This window comes from Leptosomus discolor, chromosome 19 (assembly GCF_034619465.1).
Source record: "Leptosomus discolor isolate bLepDis1 chromosome 19, bLepDis1.hap2, whole genome shotgun sequence".
Classification (NCBI taxonomy): domain Eukaryota; kingdom Metazoa; phylum Chordata; class Aves; order Leptosomiformes; family Leptosomidae; genus Leptosomus; species Leptosomus discolor.
Genome location: NC_141409.1, coordinates 7252630 through 7276593, shown reverse-complemented (window position 1 = coordinate 7276593; position 23964 = coordinate 7252630). Strand labels below are relative to the sequence as shown.

Sequence of the window (23964 nt, the reverse complement as noted above, 5' to 3'; positions counted from 1 at the left end):
AGAAGAAACAAGGGCCATAAGAGTTGTGGGATGCCCAGAGCAGGGTCTGTCTCCCCAGGCTGCTGGTGAACAGGAAACAGAGCCTCTGGGGAACGGATAAGGCACAGAAGCCCCACCAAGAGGTGACCATACTCACTCTTTGGCCAGCAAGGCCTTGCTCTCCAGGGACTCCCAGCTGGCCAGGATCACCCTAAAAAGAAGGAACCACAGACATGGAGGCAAGCTGTTTACTGACAGTGAGCGAGCACAGAACGCTTCCCATTGCACCACTCATTTTCTTTCCTTCTCCCACACAAACATCTTCACTTCGGTTTGCAAGGACAGGTTGGCATCACCAGCGCCTCTGCTCGCATAGGGCCAGCACACACCTCGCAGGCTCTGTTGCAACGATGCTTGACAGGACAGGGGTTGCACAGTGGTTTGTGCTGCCTGCAGCTGCAGAGCCAGAAGGTATTCCCTTGGCATGGCCTTCAGCAGAAAAGCAGCAATGCTGGGTGCCACGCAGCGTTGTGGCAGACACAACTGGAGCAAGTGAGAAGAAAGCAAAGAGCTGTTTGAGCCCCAGCATGACTGAGGAGCACGGAGAAGAACCTGCATCTTTGATGGCACCAAAATGAGTGAACTGAAGGTGTTGGAGCTGGCACGCGAATGGATCTTGGTGACAGGCTGTGAGGTTGCAATTTAGCACCGGGGGTACAACGGCCATAGGGCAGCTACCTCCCATGCCTGCCCATCCAAGCTAACAGAACTGCAGAATGGTAGGGGTTGGAAGGGACCTCTGGAGATCATCTAGTCCAACCCCCCCTGCCAAAGCAGGTTCGCCTAGAGCAGGTCGCAAGGAAGAGAGCTCAGGAAATGCAGAGGCATAAGGGGAAAAACGCTTGACCTATCCATACATCTCATCCCGCAGCAAACCGATCTGCAAGCGATGACAGCCCAAAACAACGTCAGCATGTCTGAGCACCTCCCAGGCTGGGAGAAGGACTAACATGGGACTCTGGCTCCTTGACTGCCTGGCAAGGTCGTGTTGCACTGACAGTGGGTGAAGGGGTGTTTGTGCAAATCATCGTGCCCTGTTCTGAGGAGGGCAGCCAAGAGCACAGGAGCTGAAACACTCATGCAGTATCAGAATGCCAAAGACATGGTAGCTCCAGTGAAGTGTCAGAAGGTTTGCCAAGGAAAACACGGCAAAGGATGGGGCTGGGGTGGGGAGTGAAGAACAGCAAAGAGGAAATTGCATTTAATCCCCACATAGAGTCTGTTCAAAAGCTCTGCACACAGGAGCAAACCTTCAAACCAAGTGGAAAGGGGGTTAGGATAAAATAAAAACCCCTCTGAGCTGCTCAGCTCAGGGATCTTATCCAAACAAAGATGGATTTTATAGGCCTTTCCATGTGGACAAGAAGGTGCATTCATGGCTCTGGAGCAGGGCACCCTTCCCCCATAACTATTAGAGGAGTCCCATCCCCACAGAGCTGAGACTTGAAAACTGTGGCAGGACCTTGTCTGGGTGTATTTTTAAGTTTGGGACCTTCCTAAGATTCTTCTTGTTTCAAATTAGAAGCTGCCTGGACCTCAGGGTCTCGAGGACTCCCCTCTCCACTCAGATTTTGGATCTGCAAAGAAGTTGAGCTTCACTTTCAAGGCCCTTCACAGCTCTTGAGGCATAAGATCCCTGGGACAGTGCTTCTCCCACAGCACCAACAGCCTCTCCGTTGAGATGAAGCTCAGGAATTTGTAACCAAGGTCTTAAAGTTAACCCGATTTTATTTTTTAAACTACCTTTTATTGAGTATGTTGTTTGCTTTTGCTGCTGGAGGGTGAACCTGCAATGCTACCCAGTCCTGCAGGAACAGAAGTTGCTGTTATCTCCCTGGTCTGACAGAGAAATTGCACTAAGGGTTATTCTTACCTTCATGCCAGGTTCACCTGCAAGGCCAGTTTGTCCTATCGAGCCAGGCGGTCCCTGGAAAAAAAAAAAAAAAGATAATGAAAAAACCCATTGTAACCAAGTAGAAAGCAAGATCAAAGACATAATTCCTTTAGCAGAGCCCTCCCAGGACAGGGGAGCCCTGGTTGCAATGTAATTATCTCCCCGGAGCTGGCTCAGGGTACACAGCATCAAAGAGGCCCGGCAGCCCCTCGTGCCTGGTTCCTGGGAGGGCTCTGCTCGTCTCTCACGCCTTCCCTCTCCCCAGCCCTGTGGCAGACCCCAGCCTCCTCTGCCAAGCACCTCTCTCTAACTCCTTCCAACCCCTCTGTTTTCCAAGGTTAGTAACCGTGCCAGGGAGCAGCACTGGGACTAGTTGGGAAAAAAGGGAAAAAGTCCAGAATTAGACTTTAAAGCCCAGGGGGTCCAGCAGGTTGGCTGATCCAGCGGACAACAAAAATGCTCAGCTGTGCTCTTGCTCCCTGCTCCCCGACTTCTCCATCAGCACCGGAGTGAGCACATTCTCCTCCGTGCCACTCATCTCGTCTCGGTTAGGGCGAGGCGTTAACGCAGCCTCAGGGTTTGCGGGCGCGTTGAGCTGCCCTCAGCGCCCCAGATGACGCAGCTCGGAGCTGAGCCGTTGGCCCCACGCTCCCAGAGAGGCAGGGGCACAATGGGTACTGCCAACTCCAGGACAGTTCAAGGGAGCCAAGAACAGCAAGGTTACACTAAACAGTCCAGCACAAACTTTGACCATATTAGCCTTGACATCCATCACCCACTTCCTCTGGCTGTAATGGGCCAGTAAACACCCTAATGCCAACGACTGGGCGCGGACAGAAATCCATGGCTCAGGGCTGTCACCAGGCTGTACTAGCTGAAAGAAAGTGGCTGGCAGATAAGGTAACATGGACCTATCTATCTGAGCAGAGACCTTGGTAGAGAGGCTTGGCACCCCTCAGAAAGCCAAAAATGAGCGCCTGACCTGAAAAACTATAGGAAGTACGATAGAAAGATGGAAGATGAGAGAATGAACTTGCAAATCGTTCTCACTCAGTGTCCAGCTGCCACGTGCAGCCTCGCGACAGAGGGGTCAGGTGCACTGGCTATTTTTAGTACCAAGATCAATTGGTACTAATTGGGACCTTTAACTTTGCACATTTTCTGCTACCTCTGGGAAACATGGGGAATGAGTATCTGTAAAACAAGCCCAAAGATGGGACAGCAAAGCTTGTCTTTAAAGGATTTGAGTGGTTTATTTACTTATGATATTTGCTTTCTGGACAACAATCTCCCTTCTCTTTACAGTTGGGAATAAAGGAAAAAAGAGCACATAGTCAAGGGAGCACTCTGCTGCCCAGGGAATAAGGCCAGTTCCTGGCTTGCTGAAGTGGATTCAAGCAGAGGAGGGAGCAGGGGGCGTGTTGGGTTTATGAACAAATGGTCAAGTCACGCAATGAGAAAATTCAAACTCCAACGAAAGGAAAAATCCTGCTTGGGTTTCTCCAGAGGTGCCAGTGCAGAGAAAGGCTCCTGGAAGAGTCATGGATGTGAATAAAGCTCTGTACTTTCTTGGTTGGCAACATCCAGAGTGGCTCAGTAGCAGCTTTCCAGCTCCTCAGTGTGGTTTACCACGCTGAGAGCTCGCTTCATCCAACCTAGCAGCCATGAGAATGGAAACTTTCGTGACTCATACACTTTGCAGTAGACTGCATTAAAAGCCACCTTCTCTGCTGTTTTCACAACCGAGTGAAACATCATGTCTGTGTTACAGCTCGGGACCCATAGAAAGGATCTACCCAAGGGGAACCGGCACATCTGGTATAAACAGCCAAGACTATAATACTTCAAAAGGAGCGAAATCAAGCCAAGATTGTAGATGAGTTAGGGGGAAACCATGGAGGCATCTTCTGCACTCCATCGGGGCACTGCTTGGCAGCCGCTGCTGCTTTGGTTATGGTGTGTTTGTGCCACTGCTTCATGGCAACAGCAACCCAAAAGCACAGTCAGCAGCAAAGGCATTTCTCTGAGTTTCCTCCACTGGCTGCACAGTGGCTTGTGATGGGACTGCCATAGGAATCCAGGTGGGCTGACAAAACCGCGTCTTGTCAGCAGTGGCATCAGTGAATGGGAAAAGAAAGACCAGTTTTCAATTTGAACTGTTACTGTATTTGGTCCCTGACTTTGCACCTGGGTGCGGGAAGGTGGTCCCTGGTGTGGCTGTAGGGCCATGCCTGGGACATGCTTGACAGTGTGGCCAGCTTTGAGATGAGATGTTTCTCTTGTTGTGAAGATGGGTCTGCACATCTACCAACTGGGTGTCTATAGGCCAAGATGAAAATGATGCTCGAATTTCTGATTTTCACTGTTTGCTTTGGAAGTTAACTTTCAGACTTGAGGAAAATCCTTCCTGCTTGTGTCCACAGGTGTGGAAGGATGTGCCTCTGCACATTTACTTCTCCCTTAGTCCTGCCACTCTTGATGCAAGGGGAAAAAAAAATAGGAGCAAAGATCAGACCTACCTTATGCCCCATTTCTCCCAAAGGCCCAGGTGGTCCCTGTGGTCCTTGTGGACCCTGAAAAACAGAGACACAAGGCTCTTTTCACACAACTGCTGTCATTTCTGAAGGGCCATCACTTCCATTGTCTGCAAGACAAGACACCAGTTCCCTCCCACATCACAGTGGAGCTGTACAGTGTGTAAGAGATGGCCAGTGAGATGGAGAGGCCAGCAACGGGTGTGCTGAGGCACCTTAACTGGCAAACAGCTCAGAAAGCCCTTCATCTTTCTGGATCCCATCTAAAACAACTGAGTTGGTAACTAAAAATGCCTGGTTTCCCCTCTTCCTTCACAGTCCAGGTCAGGCACCACAAACACAGAGAGATGACCCCTCTTCCTGCTTCAGTGGTCCTGTTGGACCTCCGTGTCTTCACCTGTCATCTCCCAGTGTTTCCCCTGCAGGCTCAGTTCTGACACCATCAGCCTCCCTTCTGGTCCCTCTTCTGCTCTACCTACAAGCCCAGTCCAACTCCTACTGTTACATCTGACCCTGTCCCAGACCCAACCTTGCCCTTCTTTTCTCCTTTCCCTTCCGAAATCCAGCCCAGGCTGTATCCTACACTCTCCCTGTTGATCCACGTCCCCCTTTTGCTTTCCAGGGGTCTGACCTTGTCTTTCCTCATGCCTCCTAGGACTCTAGCCAAGACTTTCACATCTCTGACCACGCTGGAGTTGGCAAGGACAGAGAAGCTGGGAATGGAAATAAGTGTTGGGGAAGAGACAGACAGAGAGAAGAAATTAAGTGTCTTTGTGTGTGCAAGGAAAGACAGATGAAGAGAGAGTGATAAGACACTTGCCGGGTCGCCTGGAGCCCCTTTTGTTCCTGGAGGTCCAGAAGGTCCTTGGATACCCTAGAAAAATTAAAAACACCAAGGTCAGCTCCAAACCCATAGCAATCCTGCATGCCTCTTGCCAGTAACATGCATCTCACAAATGCTCCAGTAAAAGAAGTGGAGAGGTGGCCCCGTAAAGGTGTGAGACACTGTCCAAATTCTTCCTCCTGGACCAGGACTCGAAACTTACTGACTGGAGTGAAACCGAGATTATGAAAGGAAGCACAAGGGATGGGCACTTACTGGGAAGCCACGTGCTCCTGTCTCCCCAGTCTCACCCATCTTCCCCTGTGAACACACAGTTACAGCAATTAGCAGCTGGGAATGTGCTGAGACACCTGCGGCGCTTTGGCCAGGAGAAGCTGCAGTTCCCTGGGCACTGTGGACATGTGGGTACCCCCATGGGGGGTCTGGCAGGCACTGGCTCTTACAGAGGACATACCTGCTGCCCATCTGGCCCCAGCTTGCCTGGCTCCCCTGGTCGGCCCTGCAAAGCAAAAAGGCAAGACACATTGGCAGGAGCACAAACTAGTGGCGATGCTTTTCTGCCCCAGCCCATCTGCTCTTGTGTTTTTGTGCATCGAATAACCCCTCCAGTTCCTTGCAGCTTTTGAGAGGCCAGATGCCCAGCAACCTCTCCTGAAGAACACCCCCACCAGCAAGGAGGGTGGGCAATGGGCTTTTTGAGCAAACACTGCTTTGGAGGAAGCTGGGATTCTCAGGAGACCCAGCACAGCCCTGCCTGTCAGAGCATGAAATAAGGGAGATTTCCCCACGCAAATTAATTCACAGGGCCAGATGTGCCACGCAGGGGATGGAGTCTGTGACGTTCAATGGTAGGACAAGGGTTCAGCTCTGCCACACTACTCTTACATCAAGCTGCTACCAAGGGGAGAAACTCTCCCATGCAGCCATCTCGGAGCCTGTCACGGAGAAGGGTCACCCTGGATGAGGGTCTGCTTGGGAAGGGTATCTGCCAGGCTGTCTTTGCAGCAGGCATCTCTTGCCCTGCATTTTTTCCTGTCCTGATCAAATTAACATGAAGTACATCAGAACAGGTATGTATTCCCTTAGGTCATATTTTACCAGCCATGTTAAATTGCTCTGATTTTAGTGCTACGTTCAGATGTAACAGTCAAGCTCACTCACTGCCAGTTACAGCTACGCCCATTCCTGTGAGGGACTCCATTATTTTAGTAGAGGCCCTTTTATGTTTGTGGACTGCCTTTGTACCAGGGTCTCAAACCCCAGCAGCAAGAGCCCCGATATCCACGTTGGACAGATTTTACTCCGGTTGCACAAAAGGCTCATCCCTGCTAGTTGATCCTCACAAAGCAACTGAACATCCCCTATTCCTGGAGGAGGACGTGCCCTTGATCCTGCCCAGAGCATTTCAAAACACTAAGCTAAGAGCAGCCTTGGCCAACCTGGCAACCCATTGGCACTCACCTTGACACCTCGTGTGCCCGGCTCACCTACTGGTCCATCAGGCCCTCTGGCACCCTGGAAAAAGGCAAAAGAAGTGCAAAAATAAGAACACAGAGTGTATGTCTCACTGGAAAATACAGCATTCGCCCTAGCTTTGGCCACCAGGAAGGTCCATGAGATCAGTCCTGGCTAAGTCAACCTATACCTGGTTGGGTTGAGCACAGCAGCTTGGAGCCCAGGACTCAAAAGATCCTTTCTGTGTTTTGTTCCTTCATTTCTCACCATTACCAGCACACAGCACGAAAATACTTTTTATTCCTGTTAAACCAACTACCAACCGCAAACCAAAGCCAGAGGAGAAAAGCAGGCCAGGAACAGCCTTATTTTCAGACAACGATTACATGACAACAGTTTTGCAATGCACAGACTTGCAGTTCTAGCCTTATTGATGGCAGATCTCTTCCTTCCTGGAAACCCTGCTTTTCCAGCAGCCCCTGCCCTTAACTCTTGGCATACCACACTCTCACGGTCACAATCAGGGCAATAAAGCTACAAAATACACAGAGGCACACGAGCCCCCACTGTACAGTACCTTCACGACTGTCCTGGGCCCCAAACTGCTCCCAAAGAGCAGGGTATATTTGCTGGCAGCTGAACTCCAAGCCTTCAGCTACGGTTACCTGCTATTTAAAGAACTGGCTGCTGTTAAGGATCAGGCAGGTGCTCATACATATGCACGCTGGGAGGAGCGCAGCCTGCCGTGCCGACTTTGGCATGTCTAGTCCTATGCCCGGCATCTGCTCCCGGGTGTGTGCACGCAGCAGGCATGAGGACCTCAGGAGCTGTATGGGACACACATCGCTGCTGCAAATGCACATACAAGAGTCCAGACAGTGAGTGATCCTGGATGTGGTTAGCTAAAACCAAACAGCTCGTGGTACAGTTCAGGCATCCTCGAGGGAGGGGTGTCCTTGATCTTCCAGAGGGTTCTAAGTAGAGGAGAGCCCTGGGAGGAGGGGATAGCTGTGATCTAGCTTTCAAGCTAATTTCAGAAGAGCTGAAGGCAGAGCCCTCTGCACCGTTCGAACCCCAGAAACCAGTGTATCACACTGACAGAGAATAAACAGAGCCATAGTCAGGGAAAATATAACAGTAAAAAAAGGCATATCAACAGACTCTATTAACGCACATCATGTTCATAATCAGGCCATGAGCTCAGTTGGGACTCTTAGGCGCTACTGCAATACAAATAATAAATAAAAACACAGAGCGGTGCTAGAATGTAGTGGTAAGAGGAATCCTGAGAGCAGGCCAGCACGGAAATAGAGAAAACAGGAGCCAATGTGCTTAATCGGGATGCAAACCGAGTGCCAAAAGTAATAACAGGACTAGGGAGCCAATGCGTTAGAAAAGCAACTCCAGTATGACAGGCAAAGAGAGCGAGACTCACAAAGAAAGGCAGTGTAACAGCAGAAGATGTATAGGAATCTTAGCCAAATTATTACAGCAGACAAACATTGTCAATATAAAATAACGCAAAAACTTCTACTGCGCTTGGCAAAACCTTGTGCTGCTGAGAGTACCAGAGATTAAATAACCAAAAGCTTGCATTGCATGCCAGTAAGACACAGCTCTAAAGAATGCTCAGCCTGGTCTCCAGGACAGATGGGCAGAGGACGACTGTGCACCAGATGGGAACACCACAACCAAATGGGGTGTTTCACAGGGCGGTGCTTTGCTACACTAACGTAACGGCAGCTCTCACCAGCCCTAGACCCCAAGTGCCCTGGCTCATGCTAGCCCCTAGATCAGGGAGCAGTAAAGACGAAAAGTTTTATTAATCCATGTCCCTGTAAAACTCAAAGCACATTGACACAAACCAGAAGTTCATTTAAAAGCCGGGCTACTGACAGCTCAACTCAGACAGCACTGTAAGTTGGGGTACTGGGAGAGCCGGGCTCGGAAGCATCTGGGGAGCTGCCTGGGGTGACCAGGACACCCAGCAACCCAGAAAAATACACATACCTTCCCTGGGCTGAGTACTGGGCTGCCCAAAGAGAAGGGAGATGTCAGCATGAGTATGGCACTGGCACCCTGGGAAAGCACCCTGACACCCAACTTCTCATCCTCCCCGGAAAACGTAGTGTTCCCGTCCTCTTTGAGCAGCCATTCAGATTTTTATGCAATTACACCTTCACTATCCAAGATGATGGGGTGACCTGCTTGCAAAGAAGGGGAAGGATGTGCAGGGGGGAAGGATTCAACAGCTTAGCCCTGGTATTACAGAAGGAGGGAGCAGGGCTCAGAGGCCAGTGCGACATGGAAATGACAGTGATGATCCAGGTGAGAGCTTTCCGTTCCAGGGCAGGTGCTGCCAGGGAAGGGAAGTGGGATGTGTCTGGCCCCTCCAGACTCATCTTCTGTAGCCTGTCCTGCCCTCTCCAGCCCCTTTGCCAGTGCTGGGCTGCTCTGGGCTGGGTGGAGGCTGTTGGGTGCCCTCAGCCCTCACTCAGCCCTGCAGTGAAGGCAGTGATGGCTGCGGTTCTCAGCAGTCCAACCCGGCAGGGCTGGCTGGCTGGGGAAGTGTTTACAGTATCCTCGTTTCTTCCAGCAGAGCCCTGTCACCAGCATCTCAGGATCTGCCAGGGCAATCTCACTTCACAGCAGCCACCTGCCTAATCCCATCACAACACATCTCATCGGCATCTGACCTAAAGAAGCAGAAAGTGACCCTGTATTTGCAAATGCATGTGGCAAGCTTCATCTTCTCCAGCCTCCTGGGCCAAAACCCAGGATAAAGGCTTCCCCTAATTCGCTCTGACAGGAAAGGCTACATTTAGTCAATTAGTTAAATCTTTAAAACTCTCTTTTACTGACAACGCTGGTTAGAGATGAGTGAGTGAGGTCCTGGCAGCTCTCCAGGGAACATCCCATGCCAAATGCCGCAAGGCACAGCATGGTGCCTTCCCCCTGCAGACCTGGTGGCTTGGCCTTGCAGGCAGGGCTGAGCACAGCTCCCTGGGGTCCCCTTGGACCCTCAGTGCTTCAAAATTAACCGCCCAGCCAGGCGTGCCTACCCTGAGCATGGCAGGGCAGAGGGACCAGGGTGAACATGTAGAGAGGCACCTTGGGGAATGCTGTCCCAGGGGCATATGCAGTGTGGACCTGTCCTAAGAATGGGGTAAAGAGGGTGATGTGAAAGGCGTGGCTTTATCACTCTAGGGGCCCATGAAACAGAGAAGGAAGCTTTTCTTCAGCCTGTGTTAGTATTTATATGGCAGTACACAGCTCAGGAGAGGTCCTGCTGGGCCAAGGCTGTACAAACAGTGCAAGCTCCAAGCAGCTTTATAATGTAAACAGGAAAAAAAGGAGGGTTAAATCAAGATCTGTCCGCTCCTTCGCACATGGGCAGCCAAGGCACAGAGAGAGACATGTTAATGGCTGATCAAGAGAACCTGCTCAACTGTTTCAGCAAAGCCACTTGAACACGAATATGTGGCTCAAAGGCCACATCCATCTTAAAGCAGCTCACCCGAGGTCACACAGGGAGTCACAGCACAGGGAGGTGCCTGGGCAGTCCCACTGCAGCACATGAGCCACAAGACCCAAGTGTTATCACTCGTTGCTACCCAAACAGATGAGTTCCCCCTTTCGGTTGTGCTCTCAGGCAAGAGGAGCCAAATTGGTGTTGTGCAGGAAATCACAGCTCTGTGACCCCGCATCTGAGTGCCGATGCTCCAGCTGCAGTAAGCCAGGCTTGCGCTGAGCTCCTGGATCTCAGCAGGCAGTGAGACACTCAGGGCTGGGCAGAGTCCAACATCTTTTAAATTCTAGCTTCAATGTCTAACGTGGGCACATTTCTCACGGTAATCCCTGTGTAGGTCCCCACGGAGCTATACAGTAGAAAGCCAGAGTCAAGTCCTTGTGAGTCTCCCCTGCAGTCACATTCTGCCCCTTGTAATCACGAGTTATTTTTAATGTAGGCACCAGCAATGGTAGCAAAGCAAGTCACAGTGCCATACGATCAGCAGGTACGCAGGCCGAGACAGTATTTCCCTCAGAGATGTGCAATACCGAGCAGCACTGTCAGCAATCCCAGGCTAAACAGAGTTACGATGTTGGCTAGATGTGAACGGCGTCAGCTCACAAATGCAGGAGAACTCAGCTCCGGGCTTTGCAGCTCAGGTTTATTGCTAGTCCATCTGAGGCAATAGAGATATATCCTGCTGCTAGAGTAGACAACATTCCTGCAGAACCGTGCAGAATACTCAACAAGGTGTTTCTGCAAAGCAGCGCTGCATTTCCCCCTGTTTAAACAGCTACTCAAGAGTTCAGAGACAGTGACCAGCCTCTGCATAGCAGAAGCAGCAGCATGAACAAGCAGTCAGTAGCTCCTTTCCAGAAATCCAAAGCTTCTTCCTTACCCCTTTATCCAAATATTGATATTTCACTATCACAGTCTGGCCAAATGAAAAGCAAGCAGATGCCTTGACTGAAGCTGAAAGGAGACATTGCTGGCCATAGATCTGTAGCTAACTTTTCCTCAAACACTTCTAATGCTTTTTCAGCCAACTAGAAAGATCCCTGGGAGCAAAACAATATCCCTCTGCTTGTTCTCCATGAACAATTTCTCAGCTGGGCCTGGAAAAAGCAACTCTTTTCAGGTTTGCTTAGATAACACCCCTTTACAAATCCCTAGCATTTACAAATTCTTGCAGTCAGTGACGCTGCGAAGCGTCGGGTCTGTGTGGCAGAGAGATAGCAAAGCAGCAGAGTGCTGGGAGCGGAGGTGTGCACGCCTTATCTTGTCTTTGCAGGCTTCACCTGGGCAATAGTCAGTGCAGGAGCTTGATGAATAATGGCACAGTGGAAAAGAGAAATATGCTTTGGGATTTGAAAAGCTCCTCTGAGTCACCTGAGCCAGTACCCAGCATCCCCTCCAGTGAGAGGATAAAATTCCAGAAATATTGACAGACACCTTGGCCAGAAGACCGGGGCAAGGCAAGTCACTTTATAGCAGGATTTTAGGTGCAGCTTTATGATCTGAGTTGCAAAGTCATGGCTCCAGTTGATATTTAACCTTTTGGAGAGATTCTCAGTCAATACACGGGCTTTTTGATATCACTATCCTCAATAGAGGATGCTGGGGACCACATGTTTTTCTGCTGTGAGGAGCTGATTAACAGAAATGTGCTTTTGAATTTAAGTGAGATAGGGTGAGAGACTTGCTGAATCAGCCACCTCCAAATGTAAACCTTGATTTGGTTAAATAATTAGGTTTAAACACGTGCATAGCTGTCACTAGCTGAATGTTAAGCACATGTCTAAGTGCTACATTGAATATGGATGAAAGAAAATAAGCCTGGGCTCACAGGTCCAAGTTTCTTGTCCTTAGGGAAGAGAGGAGTGGAAACCGCTTTTGTGGAAGATTGTTCAGTATCAGTCTGATGGTCTAAACAAAGACTTGGGAAGGAACAATAGCCCTGTCATAACTAAAAAGAGGGTTAAATTTTTTAAAGAATTTTCTTTTTAAAATTTGAACTTATATCTTGACAATACAAAAACTATCACAACATAAATACAGACCCCCAAAAGTCTCCATTGTTCTTTACAATCGAAACCATATTTGCTATTTACGTTTCCTTCAAAAACAAAATTACTTTAATGAAGTATCCACAAACAGAGCTCATGGAATCCACAAACATCTGGCGGAGACTGCATTCATGTTTCCACTCTGAATTGAATTACGTCCCTTTTGTAAGCTAGGGTAGACAGAGGGTAATGTCTGAAATTACAATTGGGGGATCATTTCCCCATCCTGAGAAAACCAAGAGCCGGAATAGCAGGACAAACTAAGCAAACAAAGAATACTATGTGCCTGGAATATCTTCTGAGAGTATGAAGAGAAGGCAAATGTGAGAGAGAGATATACAAACCAGAAATCCTCCAGGCAGGAGAACTGCTGGTCCTTACAATACTGACTTTCCCACATCACATTCACTGAAATCTGTAGGATTTCAGAGCAAAGCCCATATTCTTCCTCTCTGCTGGGGATCTTAGAAAGGATGCCTCTGTTTTGCAAGCTCTGTATGGATTACATCACTGTGGCGCTCAAATGCACAAAATCTCCACCACGGCACAGTCCAGCAGTGGGTGTTGAAGGCAGGATCAGTGCAGGGCACCAGCAGCAGATCCAGACGCTCAGTGCCTGCTGGCAGAGGCTTAGCTCCCTCTGACACTGGTGTCCTTAGGATAAGATCAAGACCTTAATGCATCCTCTTCTGTGGGCACTGCCTCCTATTCTGCCTCGATGTTCTGTACTTCCTGGGGTGACTTTTTGCAGGGCTCTGCAGGCAGCTGGGATACAGTCAGTGCTGCATCAGGCTTTCAGGGCTGGGATACACTTTGAAGGCTGGGCTTCCTCAGTGGAGGAATGTCCAGGGGGAGTAACAGGCACAGGGTCTGTTGGACTCAATATCTGGAGAGGAAATGCAACCCTAGGTCATGAAGCTTGAAGTGTTCAAGACCAGGTTGGATGGAGGCTTGAGCAACCTGGTCTAATGGGACGTGTCCCTGCCCATGGAAGGGGCTGGAACTAGATGATCTTTGAGGTCCCTTCCAACCTAAACCATTGGTTCTATGATTCTATAAGCTGAATGTCTCTACCATGCGATACATCATTTTGAGGATGGACAGCGCTGGTGGCAGTTGGTGTCCTGCAGGATTTCTCTTGAGGATTTGGCACCCTTTCTCTGGATCTAGCTACACCCAAAGGCAGGTCCCTGTTGTGCCAGCCAACCTTTCTCAGGAGCTGAATCCAGCTTTGCTTTTTGTTTTACCTTGTGTGATAATAAATATCCCCTTCGTCATTCCTGATAGTACCAGTGGGGCTGAAAACAGCCTGGTCAGCTGTACTTTCCTTGTGGGTTGAGGACTTTAGGCCAATGCAGACATAAGAAGCTGAGTAAGATTTATGTGAGTGAATCTCACACAACCCAAGAGCCAAATACCACAGTTGCATGTGGCTCTGCCTGCTGTAAGGAGAGGCTCAGCGCCAGGGGATGCGGCTGGCACCCCTGGCTGGCAGCTGGGAGGAGGCTGTGGCTATCCCTTCAAAGCCTCCCGTGAAAGAATGCCTCCAGTTTCTCATCCGTCATGATCATGGATGTCCCGGACAGCTCCGTTAATCGCTGCTATGTATCACAGAGAAACCTCGCTCCCAGGGGACCCTGTGAGAGAGGATCTGGGGAATGAGATCCATGAGCCTTCCCACCAAGGAGAACAGAGGCAAGGAAGCTGTTTTTCCCAGCCACAAGTTAAAAGCTGAATCCTGATATGCATCTGCTGGGCTTGGATGTTACTGGTGTCCTTCTAGCTGTGCTTTTAAAGCTGAAAGCAGTTCCAGGGTACATAACTCTGTGGTTATAAAGATTTCTAGTTGGTTATTCCATTTCCTTTTGCCGGTCCCAGCTATTCGAAGAGAGTATTAGCTCTGGTATAAGGAAACATACGCAATCCTTGGCTGTCCTGAATTCCCCAAGCAGGAGTTGCAGTAGAAGCAGATTGGGGGTGGGTAAAAAGTATAGTTTACTCCAGCCTACATCTTTGAAAATGAAACATGGAAACAGATATCATAAGATCCTTGGAAGGAGAAATGCAAAACATGTTGTTGTTGGGGCCTTCAGCAGAACCCACGTGCTCTCGCTATTAATACTTCGAAAAGCAGCTGGACAAGGAAAAACAACCCAAAGCAGGGATGCTCCTGCAATAAATGTCCCATTGAAGAAGAAGAAAGACTGAAGAGCTCAGTGGGACATGGGTTGGATGTCACAGGCAGGAAAACAAGCAGCTTTGGCAGGTCTAGAGGTCATTCTGCTGTCGGCTGTCACCCAAACAGAGCAGGAAGAACCACACATGAACTGACACAGAGTGCTTGTGAGATATTTATCCGGTGTAACATGTACTTGTAGCACTGTCAGTGATACTAGTTAGTACCAATACCCAGCACTAGGCTGGGGGTCTGCTCTTTCTAGGCAGAGCAATAATTCATATGTGCTTTACAGCATGGTATTCTTTAGGTATGTATAGATAAAATCAAGGCCTGGTGTTATGGGCTGGAAAAACTCATAGAAAGACATAGGGCATACTTATAATTTGATCTACTGACAGTGCAAAACACACCTTTCTCAATCCCACAGAATGCTGCCAGAACATATTAATTCTGTGAGACTGAATGGGAAGATATGGGAAGAGTCGACCGTTTGGCTCCTTGTCAGCTCCGTTTCTGCCTACCTCGTCTCTTAATTCTGTTTCATGGCATAGCATTTACTGCTTTATCTGCTTCTGGTTAAATCACAACACTTCACATCTCAGCTGCTCTCTGTCCCTGGCAGCAAAGGCACCTTTTCTGGTCTTTTCACCATCCCAGAAACATCTTCAGATAACCACATCTTCACCATCCTCACCAAAAGTGTCTGTAAAACCTGAATTGACATTGCGAGTGGTTGGAAAACACAAGCTGGACTACTCTCATGACAAACTCTACACTGGGACAACCCCTCTGCCCATATGTGTCACTTGCATTCGCAGACCTGGTAAGACTTACTCCAATGACCGCAGTCTGTACACAGCAGAAACATGGCTGTGGAGGTGCTGCCCCAACTGCTGCTCATCTTCAGCCCCCCAAACTAATCTACCCAATTGCTGTTCCAACAGCTGAAAGAGGAGAGGGATAAAAGCTCATGGAAAGTACTTACCCTGCGGCCTTTCATCCCTCTTATCCCTGGCGCACCACGGACTCCTGCTGGACCCTGGAAGGGGCAGAGGAAAACAAAATGAAGATGGATGAGGAAGGCAGTAACTGCTGATAAGACCCACATCCCTACGTGATCTGCAGGTGCCTCAGATGCAGACTCTTGACCAGCAGGTTGGTTCATTAAACTCTTGCCAAAGACATTACCATAGTTACTTGTTTATAAATGTCCTTTTTTTTTTTTTTTTTTAACCCAATTGATTGTCTTTGGATTATAAACATTTAGGCCAAGGATCCTGGTTGAAGTTTGTATTCTTAAGTATCTGCAGCCTGTTGTCTGTGTAAGTGGTGTGATTTGAAGAGAAGTCGAACATCCAGAATTCCCTACGAAGCCATTAAAAGCAGCTGTTGCTCAGTATCTGTACAAAAATAATAATAACCAGGATCTGTTTTTCAGTTGTCCAAATACAAAATCAGACACCTCATCTTAGGTATCCAAGTTCGACCTTTTCAGCCAAATACTGATTTTATCTTCAAGTAACTGTTGTCCTCTTAGTGCTGCATAAATATTCATACTGGCAGATAGATGCTAATTTCGTTTGGACTGTTGGTGTTGTGGATGATCCTGTTCTTCTTACGCTTACAGAAAGATTTCAGGTTTTCTTATAACCTGGATTTGTACACACTTGATTCATTAATGTGCACACAGAAAATGCAGAAGAAAATGAAGTATTTTTTTTCCTGTTAGAATATTTATCAGTTTCAAAAATGAAAGGATATGTTCAATTAACAGCATTTATTTCTGTGTTATAACATTTAAACCCCATATTTAAAGTTAGTGCCTTTCTGCTGTCAGAAAAGAAAACCTCAAAATGACACATTCCATTCTTACTCTCTCAGACATTCCAGATCAAGTTTTGCTATTTATGTATTAATAGCTTTTACCAACTGTCAACCCTGCAAACTCCACCAAGGATCAGAACAGAATTGGACTGTGATCTTCCTACTGCTTGTACCATTGCCACTAATAAAGATTTTGCTTTTGGAGTGGAGATATCTTTCTGCATGGCATGTAAGTTCAGAATACAAATGCTTAGCTGTTCTCACTCAAGATGGAAAAGTTAGTTGAGTGTAACTATATTTGTAATCACAGTAAATCTCAGTTTTGCTAGTAAGGTTAGTAGCAACTGGCACAGACAAACAGTAGATGTGTCAGACGCCTGTTTTATAAAGATTTTTATGATAAACACATACTGAAATGAAATTCTTTGTTGGTTTTTGGAATATCCTCCTGGAAGTCTCAGCCTATCCCAAATAGCTTATGAAAATACAAGCACAGAAACATTCGTTGTGATGGCAAAAATTGAGTGAACAACTAGATACCATGCTGGAAATTTCAAGGAACTGTTTAGGAGAAAATGAGTGACCTTTAATATACTTATACGTATACATTATTTTCAAAACTCTGTATTAACACAAAAGATGTACCGTGATGTCACCATGCAAGAAGAGGGAAAAAGAATTCACAAGCCTCAGTAAACTGAAATTAAGGGCAGAGTTTCCTATCATTGACTATACCTATGCTTCCCATTCCCACCCACCCTCTATTGAATTAATCAGCTGTCAGAGCTGCTAAGTCTCACTGGATAGCTTAATCTCAGAGGTTTTAACGGTTTAGGACAAACAACAACAGCATGCCTCAGGTCGGTCTTGAAATGAAAATAATGAATATTTGGTGGAGAAACAGGCAGAAACAGCTGGAGTTAATGAGTGGGGATTTGATATTAGGGGATTATTTGATTTACTGGCTTTGTGGGGAAGTTTGACTTATTGAATTATGACTTTTTAAAATGCAGTCTTGGAGGAAACATTTTGCTTGGATGAACTTGTTAGTTATTTGCCTGCGGGAGAACAGGGAACTGAAGGAAGCAGAAGGACCTGGGGACAGTTGCTGCTCCCAGATCTCTGCAGGGAGGTTTTGACATCTCCAGTCAGAGCTGATGCCTCACTCATACTGTTGTCGTCATGCCCCAGTGAAGTAAGACAAAACTCAGCCTCAACTAAAGCTACCAGTTAGTGGTGCACTAGATAGTGCTTCAGGGCTGGGAGCTCTTTGCCACAGGGCCAGTGCAGAGCCTGCCCCTGCCAAGGACACACTCCTGTTCTCCCCCGTGCTCCCAGGCATGGGGTAAGCAGGGTCCTGCCTGATGCTCCAGCTGTCCCCAAGTCATGCAGCAGCTAACGTGCTGGGGAAGTTGCTGAAAATGTGACATCTAGAAACAGCCATCTGCCTCCTAGACTTCTGTCAACAGCAAGTGCTGCCGTGAGGGGCCACAGAGCAGCTCACTGCCGGGGGCCGCGGGCAGCATCATACTCCTTTTATCGTAAGGGCCTGGCCAGTGCCATGTTGCTGGTCTTCAGGCAGGGACAGGTCACCCCGAGGTGCTGCTTGACCCGAGACCTTTTCTTTCCCTCACCTCCATTGACTTGCCACTGTGAAATCTCTCCTGGGGCAGCAGCTGGCTGCAGCTGGTGGGCCCAGAGCATCCCTGAGCTCCCCACAGTGGGCAGAGCTGCCGCTGATCTGAAGGCCAAACTTTGGCACTGCCCAGGCATTTCGCTACTGTGATCTTCCTCCCAATTAACAACACTGTGGGAATTCACACGCTGAGCAAAATCCATTCCCCCTACCCACCCCGAGCTGCCTTTCTGTTAATTCCAGCACACGACACGCAGCGGCATTTGTGCTGCTGGGAGAGCTGGAGCTCTGTCTAAACAACAGCTGTGGGAAACTGGAGCCACACTAAAATCTACCTCCACACCAATTGCACGCTCCAGCCACAGCTGCACATGTACCACATGAAACCATCCAGACAGCTGGTACATCTGGGGGCGGCTGCGCTGCTGCTCCTCGCGGTCCAGCGAGGGTCTCTGATAACGCATGACGCAGTCGCTGCATGATGGAGTCGCCATGCGATAGTCGCTGTGTCGCGTGATGTGATCACCACACTGCCAACAACTCCCAGCAGAAATACAGGGCCTTGCAATCCTTGAGCTAATGAGCTCGTGTCCTGCTAAAAGACTGAGGCCAGATTGTGAGTTTTGGATCCCCCATTTGAGAAATGGGCTATAAAAGTTTGAATGAAGCACCTCTATTTTTTTTTTTAGCATCTCTTTCCATGTTGTTCCCACCCATGCCCCATCCCTTTTCTCCACATCTCTTGTTCATATCAAACTCAGATCAACTGGGACACAGTTGCTTGACTCAGCCCACGAATGCCTAGGATACAGGATGTTGATTTTTGGTGTGTGGTGTTACAAGGTGATGACAACCTTTACTTACTGTTGGTCCAGGGATCCCAGGAAAACCAACTCCTCCTGGTGTCCCGGGGTGCCCCTAAAAGGGAAGGAAGAACAACATGCCTGGTGTGAATTCCCAGGATCTGCTCAGCCCTTCTTCCTCCAAGCGGGAAGACAGGAAAAAAGGCGTTGTTGGCTGCCTGCGAGGTCAGGCAGGTCTGTTATTTGTTAGGGTAAAACTGCTCAGGGGCAGATGGAGACGGTCAGACTGCCAAAAGCCCAGCTCCAACCTCGCTAGCAGTATAAGCAGCTAGATTTTCTGAACAGCCTGGAAGAGACTGGGCTGAACTAATACAAAAATCTGTCTTTGTCTCTTGCACTATGGTAGACAGGAGGTAAGTGTCAGAGCAAGACAAGGTTTTGCTGAGGTCCCCTCTGTTAAACTCCTAAACGAGGTTCCCCAAACGGCAGTGCACATAGCACAGCAAAACACCATGAGCGTGCGGCCCAGGTAGCATCTCCAGCTGCCCCTGGCAACTTGGCAGCTCGGTGGGATGTGAACAACACATCCCTGCTCCCGCAACCCGTCTGTTCCGTAGCCAGGATGCTTGGAAACAGGCAGTCCCTCAGGTGCCATAGCTTGCAGTTCCTAGTTTTCTCTACTTGACACAACAGGTCCTCAGCTGATAGAGCTGCAAAACACTTGTCGAAACCCAGTGTTTCTCTGAAGGGGAAACTGCTGAACACGACTGTTGGGGCAGAGGTTATACCTCAATATCCAGTCAGTCAAATGGCCATTCCCATCCCCACGGGGACAGGACGAATTTGCAGCTGTTGTCATGTAACTAAAAGACCAGGAGAAGCTGCATCCTTCACTAGGACAGAGGCAGCAGCAAGAGCGAGAGAATGCAGACTTACTCCTTACCATCGACCCCTTGACTCCTGGAGGGCCTGGGGGTCCCACTGAGCCACGGTCGCCCTAGGAGAGACACAGGTGCATGGGGAAGAGTGAGGACTTCTGCTAACAAGCACACTGAGCTGGCAGTAACAGGGACCTAGAGCAATGAAACAACTAAAAGATCCACCAATTGCAATCTGTGCAATCAGATTTCTACCAGAAATGCTTCTAGAATAGAAGAACAGAATAATCATCACCCTTGTCAGGACTACAGCAAGAGTTAGCTAATCCTCCACATCTTGAGAGAGGAGACTTTACTATTGTCATCAAACAACTGAGGAACAAGAAACAAGCAAGGCACTCAAGACCACCTTCAACTCCAGACAACGCTAGGACTGGATCCCAGGAGGTCTCCAGCCCTTCCCACCCAAGGCACAACATCCCTCTCTGTTCTGCAGTATCATAATCCTTAGAGGTTCTGGTGTTTTGAGAGGCACGGATTTGAAAGCTGTGGTCATAAGGCCCTGCTGAGAGCAGAGAATCAAGTCAGAAAAGCAGAGATGTTGCCTGGAATAGTTAGCTGGTGCTTTCAGGAGACCGTAGGCATTTTGGGGGGACTCCATATGCTGTGGCTCATACTGAGACCACAGTGCAAACAACAACAATCTGGAGGCCTGTGTTTACAAGGGGTTCAGAGCCGGATGCCTCCATGGCCCACCCTAAAGATACTATCCCTTCTAAAACAAGCCACCATTTGGCATTAAAATATGTAACGTACCAAAAAAATCACTTATTAATTCCAGAAGTCTTACTTAACCCCACACATGGAACATCTCATTTCCCCAGAGTACATCCTTGGCCCTACAGCTCAGCCAAGAACAGGAGACGAGGTGTAAGCCTCCATGAGCACCACCGCTACCTGCTGACTCCAGGGCGAGTTGAAGGCACGGCTCTAGCAACGGGACGTCAACTGCTCCTTTTTGGAGATGGTGGCAATTCCCACCACGACTGCTTCTGCTCTCCGTTGCAGCCCTGGTGATGCACCGGGAATTAGGTGTGTTACGTTTGTGTGCTTGGGGGAATGAGGAAGGAGGATTTAGTAAATGCTGCCAAGTAGTTTACGCCCAAAATCTGACCTACCTTCCAACAGCCAAAGCGTAAGGGGAAATATTTTCTCAGCTCTAAGCAGCTTATTAAAAACAAACCCCAGAGTTTGTGTTGTCACCAGTTGGCCCTTGTAAACTAATGTAAGGATTTCTTTTCCTCCTGAATGCATGGATTTTATTAAATACGTATTAACTGTATTGTTCTCTTTGATAATCTCTGGATTCTACTGGCTTCAGTCTTAAGTTTTGCAGCTCTCAGGATGGAGATTGCTGACTCAGCTGTGTCTGATGAAAGCATATTTCCCACTTCATTTAGCTCACAACAGCATAGTAAGCTGTAGGATGCCATGCCAACTGGAGGCCTGGTATTGAGGTTTTGATTTGATAATAGTTATTTCTGTCGTCTGTAAGTTTGTCCTGGTAGAGAAGAAGCCTGACAGAAATCACAGCTGCGCTGGGGATCTCCTAGGGCAGATTTTCAAAGAACAGCCCAGGTTTGCCTTGACACTAACCTAACATCATCGTGTTGCAGAGTCAATCTGCAAGATGAATATAGCTCATGCGGTCAAGGTGTTGGCATAGAAGTCATAGGGCCAGATGTGAATTTACTGGAGTGCAGAAAAAGATGTGTCTTCTAGTGTCTCCTGAGTGGCAACCCCCTTATTTCTCATTCAACTCAGGTCTGCAGCTGCTATTGAAACAGCTCACTCAGGCACCAGTTTTCTGTGTAACCACCTTGGGCACATCACAGACTCTTCATTCCGCTGTTTTTCTTCTGTAAAATGCAGCCCACATCGTGTCATTCCTTTCAGTTCTTGTGTGCCTTGACAGTTTGGACTGAGCCTGCTCCTGCTGCTGCCCCACCAGAGGCCATCTAGCGCAACGGGCTTTCCAAAGGCTGCTGCAGACAGGCAATAAAATGCATTTGCAGCGAACACAATATAACTGTCACAGAGTCTTGACATCATTACCCAGAGGACAGGACTTGAAGTAATAAAAGCAAGAGAGAGAACTGATGTGTGGAATGCATCATTTTATGCTCTTTACTATCTTTATGGCTGGACTGTGAATAATTAAACCACCAATGAAAACCAGCAGTTTGCAACTAAGCTACAATGAACGACATCGATTTGTCTTTGGAAGCTACCCCTGAATAAAATTTTACACTCTAATAGAAAACAAATTAATGTCCATTTACATTTTTACGGAAAATAAAGCCATTTTTCTTCCTGAAAGCAGCATGTATCTGTACTGTACACAAGAGGGCACCAGCCCTTAGTAGCACGCCTAATGCAACCACAGGGGCAGCCAAATGGGGTGGTCCTCATCAAATAAAAAGGGAAATATTTGGACCAACCTTTGCTCAGGTGGCTGGCTGCACTCTTGTACCTTCTCTGCACCTGAGAAATTGCTGAGACCTCCTGTTCAGTGCAGGCTCAGCCCTGGTCCTGTGTGACCCCATTGGCAACTCAGCATGGGCTTCTGAGCACATCTCTGCACAAATCTGTCTGTAATCTCAACTCCTTGGACTCCTCCCTTGACCAGGAATACAGGGCTGATGGGCCTCTCATTCCCGGAAAAAACAGAACTGACTGTTAAATACCAGCTTTCTGGCAAATTATGAATGAATAAAGATTAAATTTTCAGAGAATATTTGACAACATCTCCTTGGAGAGCAAACGCATATTAATTCCTAAATGCGAAGTGAATGATTTTTGCCTGGCCCAAGACTAGCTCAGACACCCTGGATGTGCTGCATTCCCATCTGGGTGTTGCACTGACATGGCAACTTAAATTTCCGCAATATTCCTCCTGTCCCAGTCTCCCTCACCCTGAAAAAATTACAACAACCAATTTGCTGTAAGCAGCCTTACCTTTTCTCCCACTATTCCAGGCTCCCCTACGGGACCAATGAAACCCATTAGACCCTGAGGAAAGAGAAAAGCACAATTAATTTTCAGCTTTATTTGCTGAGAAAGTAAACAGTTTCTTTGGTCCACCTTGCTGGTTGAAATAGCACAGCATCCCTCATATACTGCTCAGTAATTCCTACTGGCTACCAGAGCGGACAGAGTTGCTCCCGGCCATGGGAACGTCTAACTCCACAGCTGGTTCTGCTTTAGGCGCCAGCTGGAACGGCAGCGCTAGGATCTGCAAGAGCCACAACACACAGTATAGGGGATGAGTGAAGCACGTTTCGTAGAAAGGCCAAATCCATAGCGTGGCTTTGTTTTGCAAGCATTTCCCAAAACGTCAGCGCAACTTCCCCAAGAGCATCGATAGCTGGAGCTCCTGGGTTGCACAGAGTCTGAGAGCTGCCGTCATTTTAACTGCTGTACCGGGTGGACTTCCTCTGGGTTAATCTGAGCTGCCTCAAAATCCTTGTGCAAATTAGTCTTGCCCTGGATAGTGTCATGCTGTTGGGATGTCAGTAGGAAACAAAGGTCTGAGGACACAGTCAGAGGGGCCAGCAGGGCAGCAGATCTGTCACACTACTCAGAAACTGGGAAAAAACCCCCAGTCTAAGCTCAGGATTTGTCAGGATTTAACAACGTTTGGGATAACGAAGAAACAAACAGAAACAGAACTGCTTTTAATTAGGAAGATGGAAACAGATACAATCTCAAGCTAAGACGCCTAAGAATTAAAATACAGCAGCGTCCCTACCAACTGCAGCGGATCTCTGGCTCTAGAGATGCAAGGGATCGTCCTCTCTGCCACAGTAGGTGCTTGGTCTCTCACTGCATGACTCTCATGGCCTCATCCCTCGTCCCAGCAAGGGTCATTGGGAGACAGATTTCTGTATCTAGTTCCTCCAATGATTCTGTAACTAAAGGATTCATGTCCCGTCGAAACACTTCATAACCTGCCCACAGTTGGCGTGGGTTGTGTCAATGAAGCCATGCCCCAGCTTGTTTGATTTTGGGCAACAGTTTGATTGGTAATGGGAGGTGGCTGCTAAGCAAGTCAGAGACAGGAATGGATTCTCCAGCGGTATCACCCTACTCTTCCTCTTTTTTAGAATAACTTGAAACCTTCCTAATAAATTGTAAAGTTCCTCTATGCAAATGCATCTCACCTTCTTACTTCAACATCAAGGAGGTTTTCAAGTGACGCTGAAGAAAACTTTTCAGTATGAACAAACACAGTGGGGAAA

The 23964-nt window shown here is 48.2% G+C and overlaps 1 protein-coding gene across 1 annotated transcript in view; it reads right to left on the bottom strand.

The window, feature by feature from the left end:
• Positions 1-23964, bottom strand: part of LOC104348963 (uncharacterized) — a 158592-nt gene that overhangs the window by 39184 nt on the left and 95444 nt on the right. Inside the window, exons 25-35 of the mRNA XM_086475928.1 lie at positions 22682-22735; positions 19729-19782; positions 18847-18900; positions 15508-15561; positions 6773-6826; positions 5766-5810; positions 5567-5611; positions 5288-5341; positions 4453-4506; positions 1913-1966; positions 137-190 (exon numbers count right to left, since the gene is read on the bottom strand). Coding sequence (XP_086332054.1) covers positions 137-190; positions 1913-1966; positions 4453-4506; positions 5288-5341; positions 5567-5611; positions 5766-5810; positions 6773-6826; positions 15508-15561; positions 18847-18900; positions 19729-19782; positions 22682-22735 — 576 coding nt within the window. The remainder of the gene's footprint in view (positions 1-136; positions 191-1912; positions 1967-4452; positions 4507-5287; positions 5342-5566; positions 5612-5765; positions 5811-6772; positions 6827-15507; positions 15562-18846; positions 18901-19728; positions 19783-22681; positions 22736-23964) is intronic.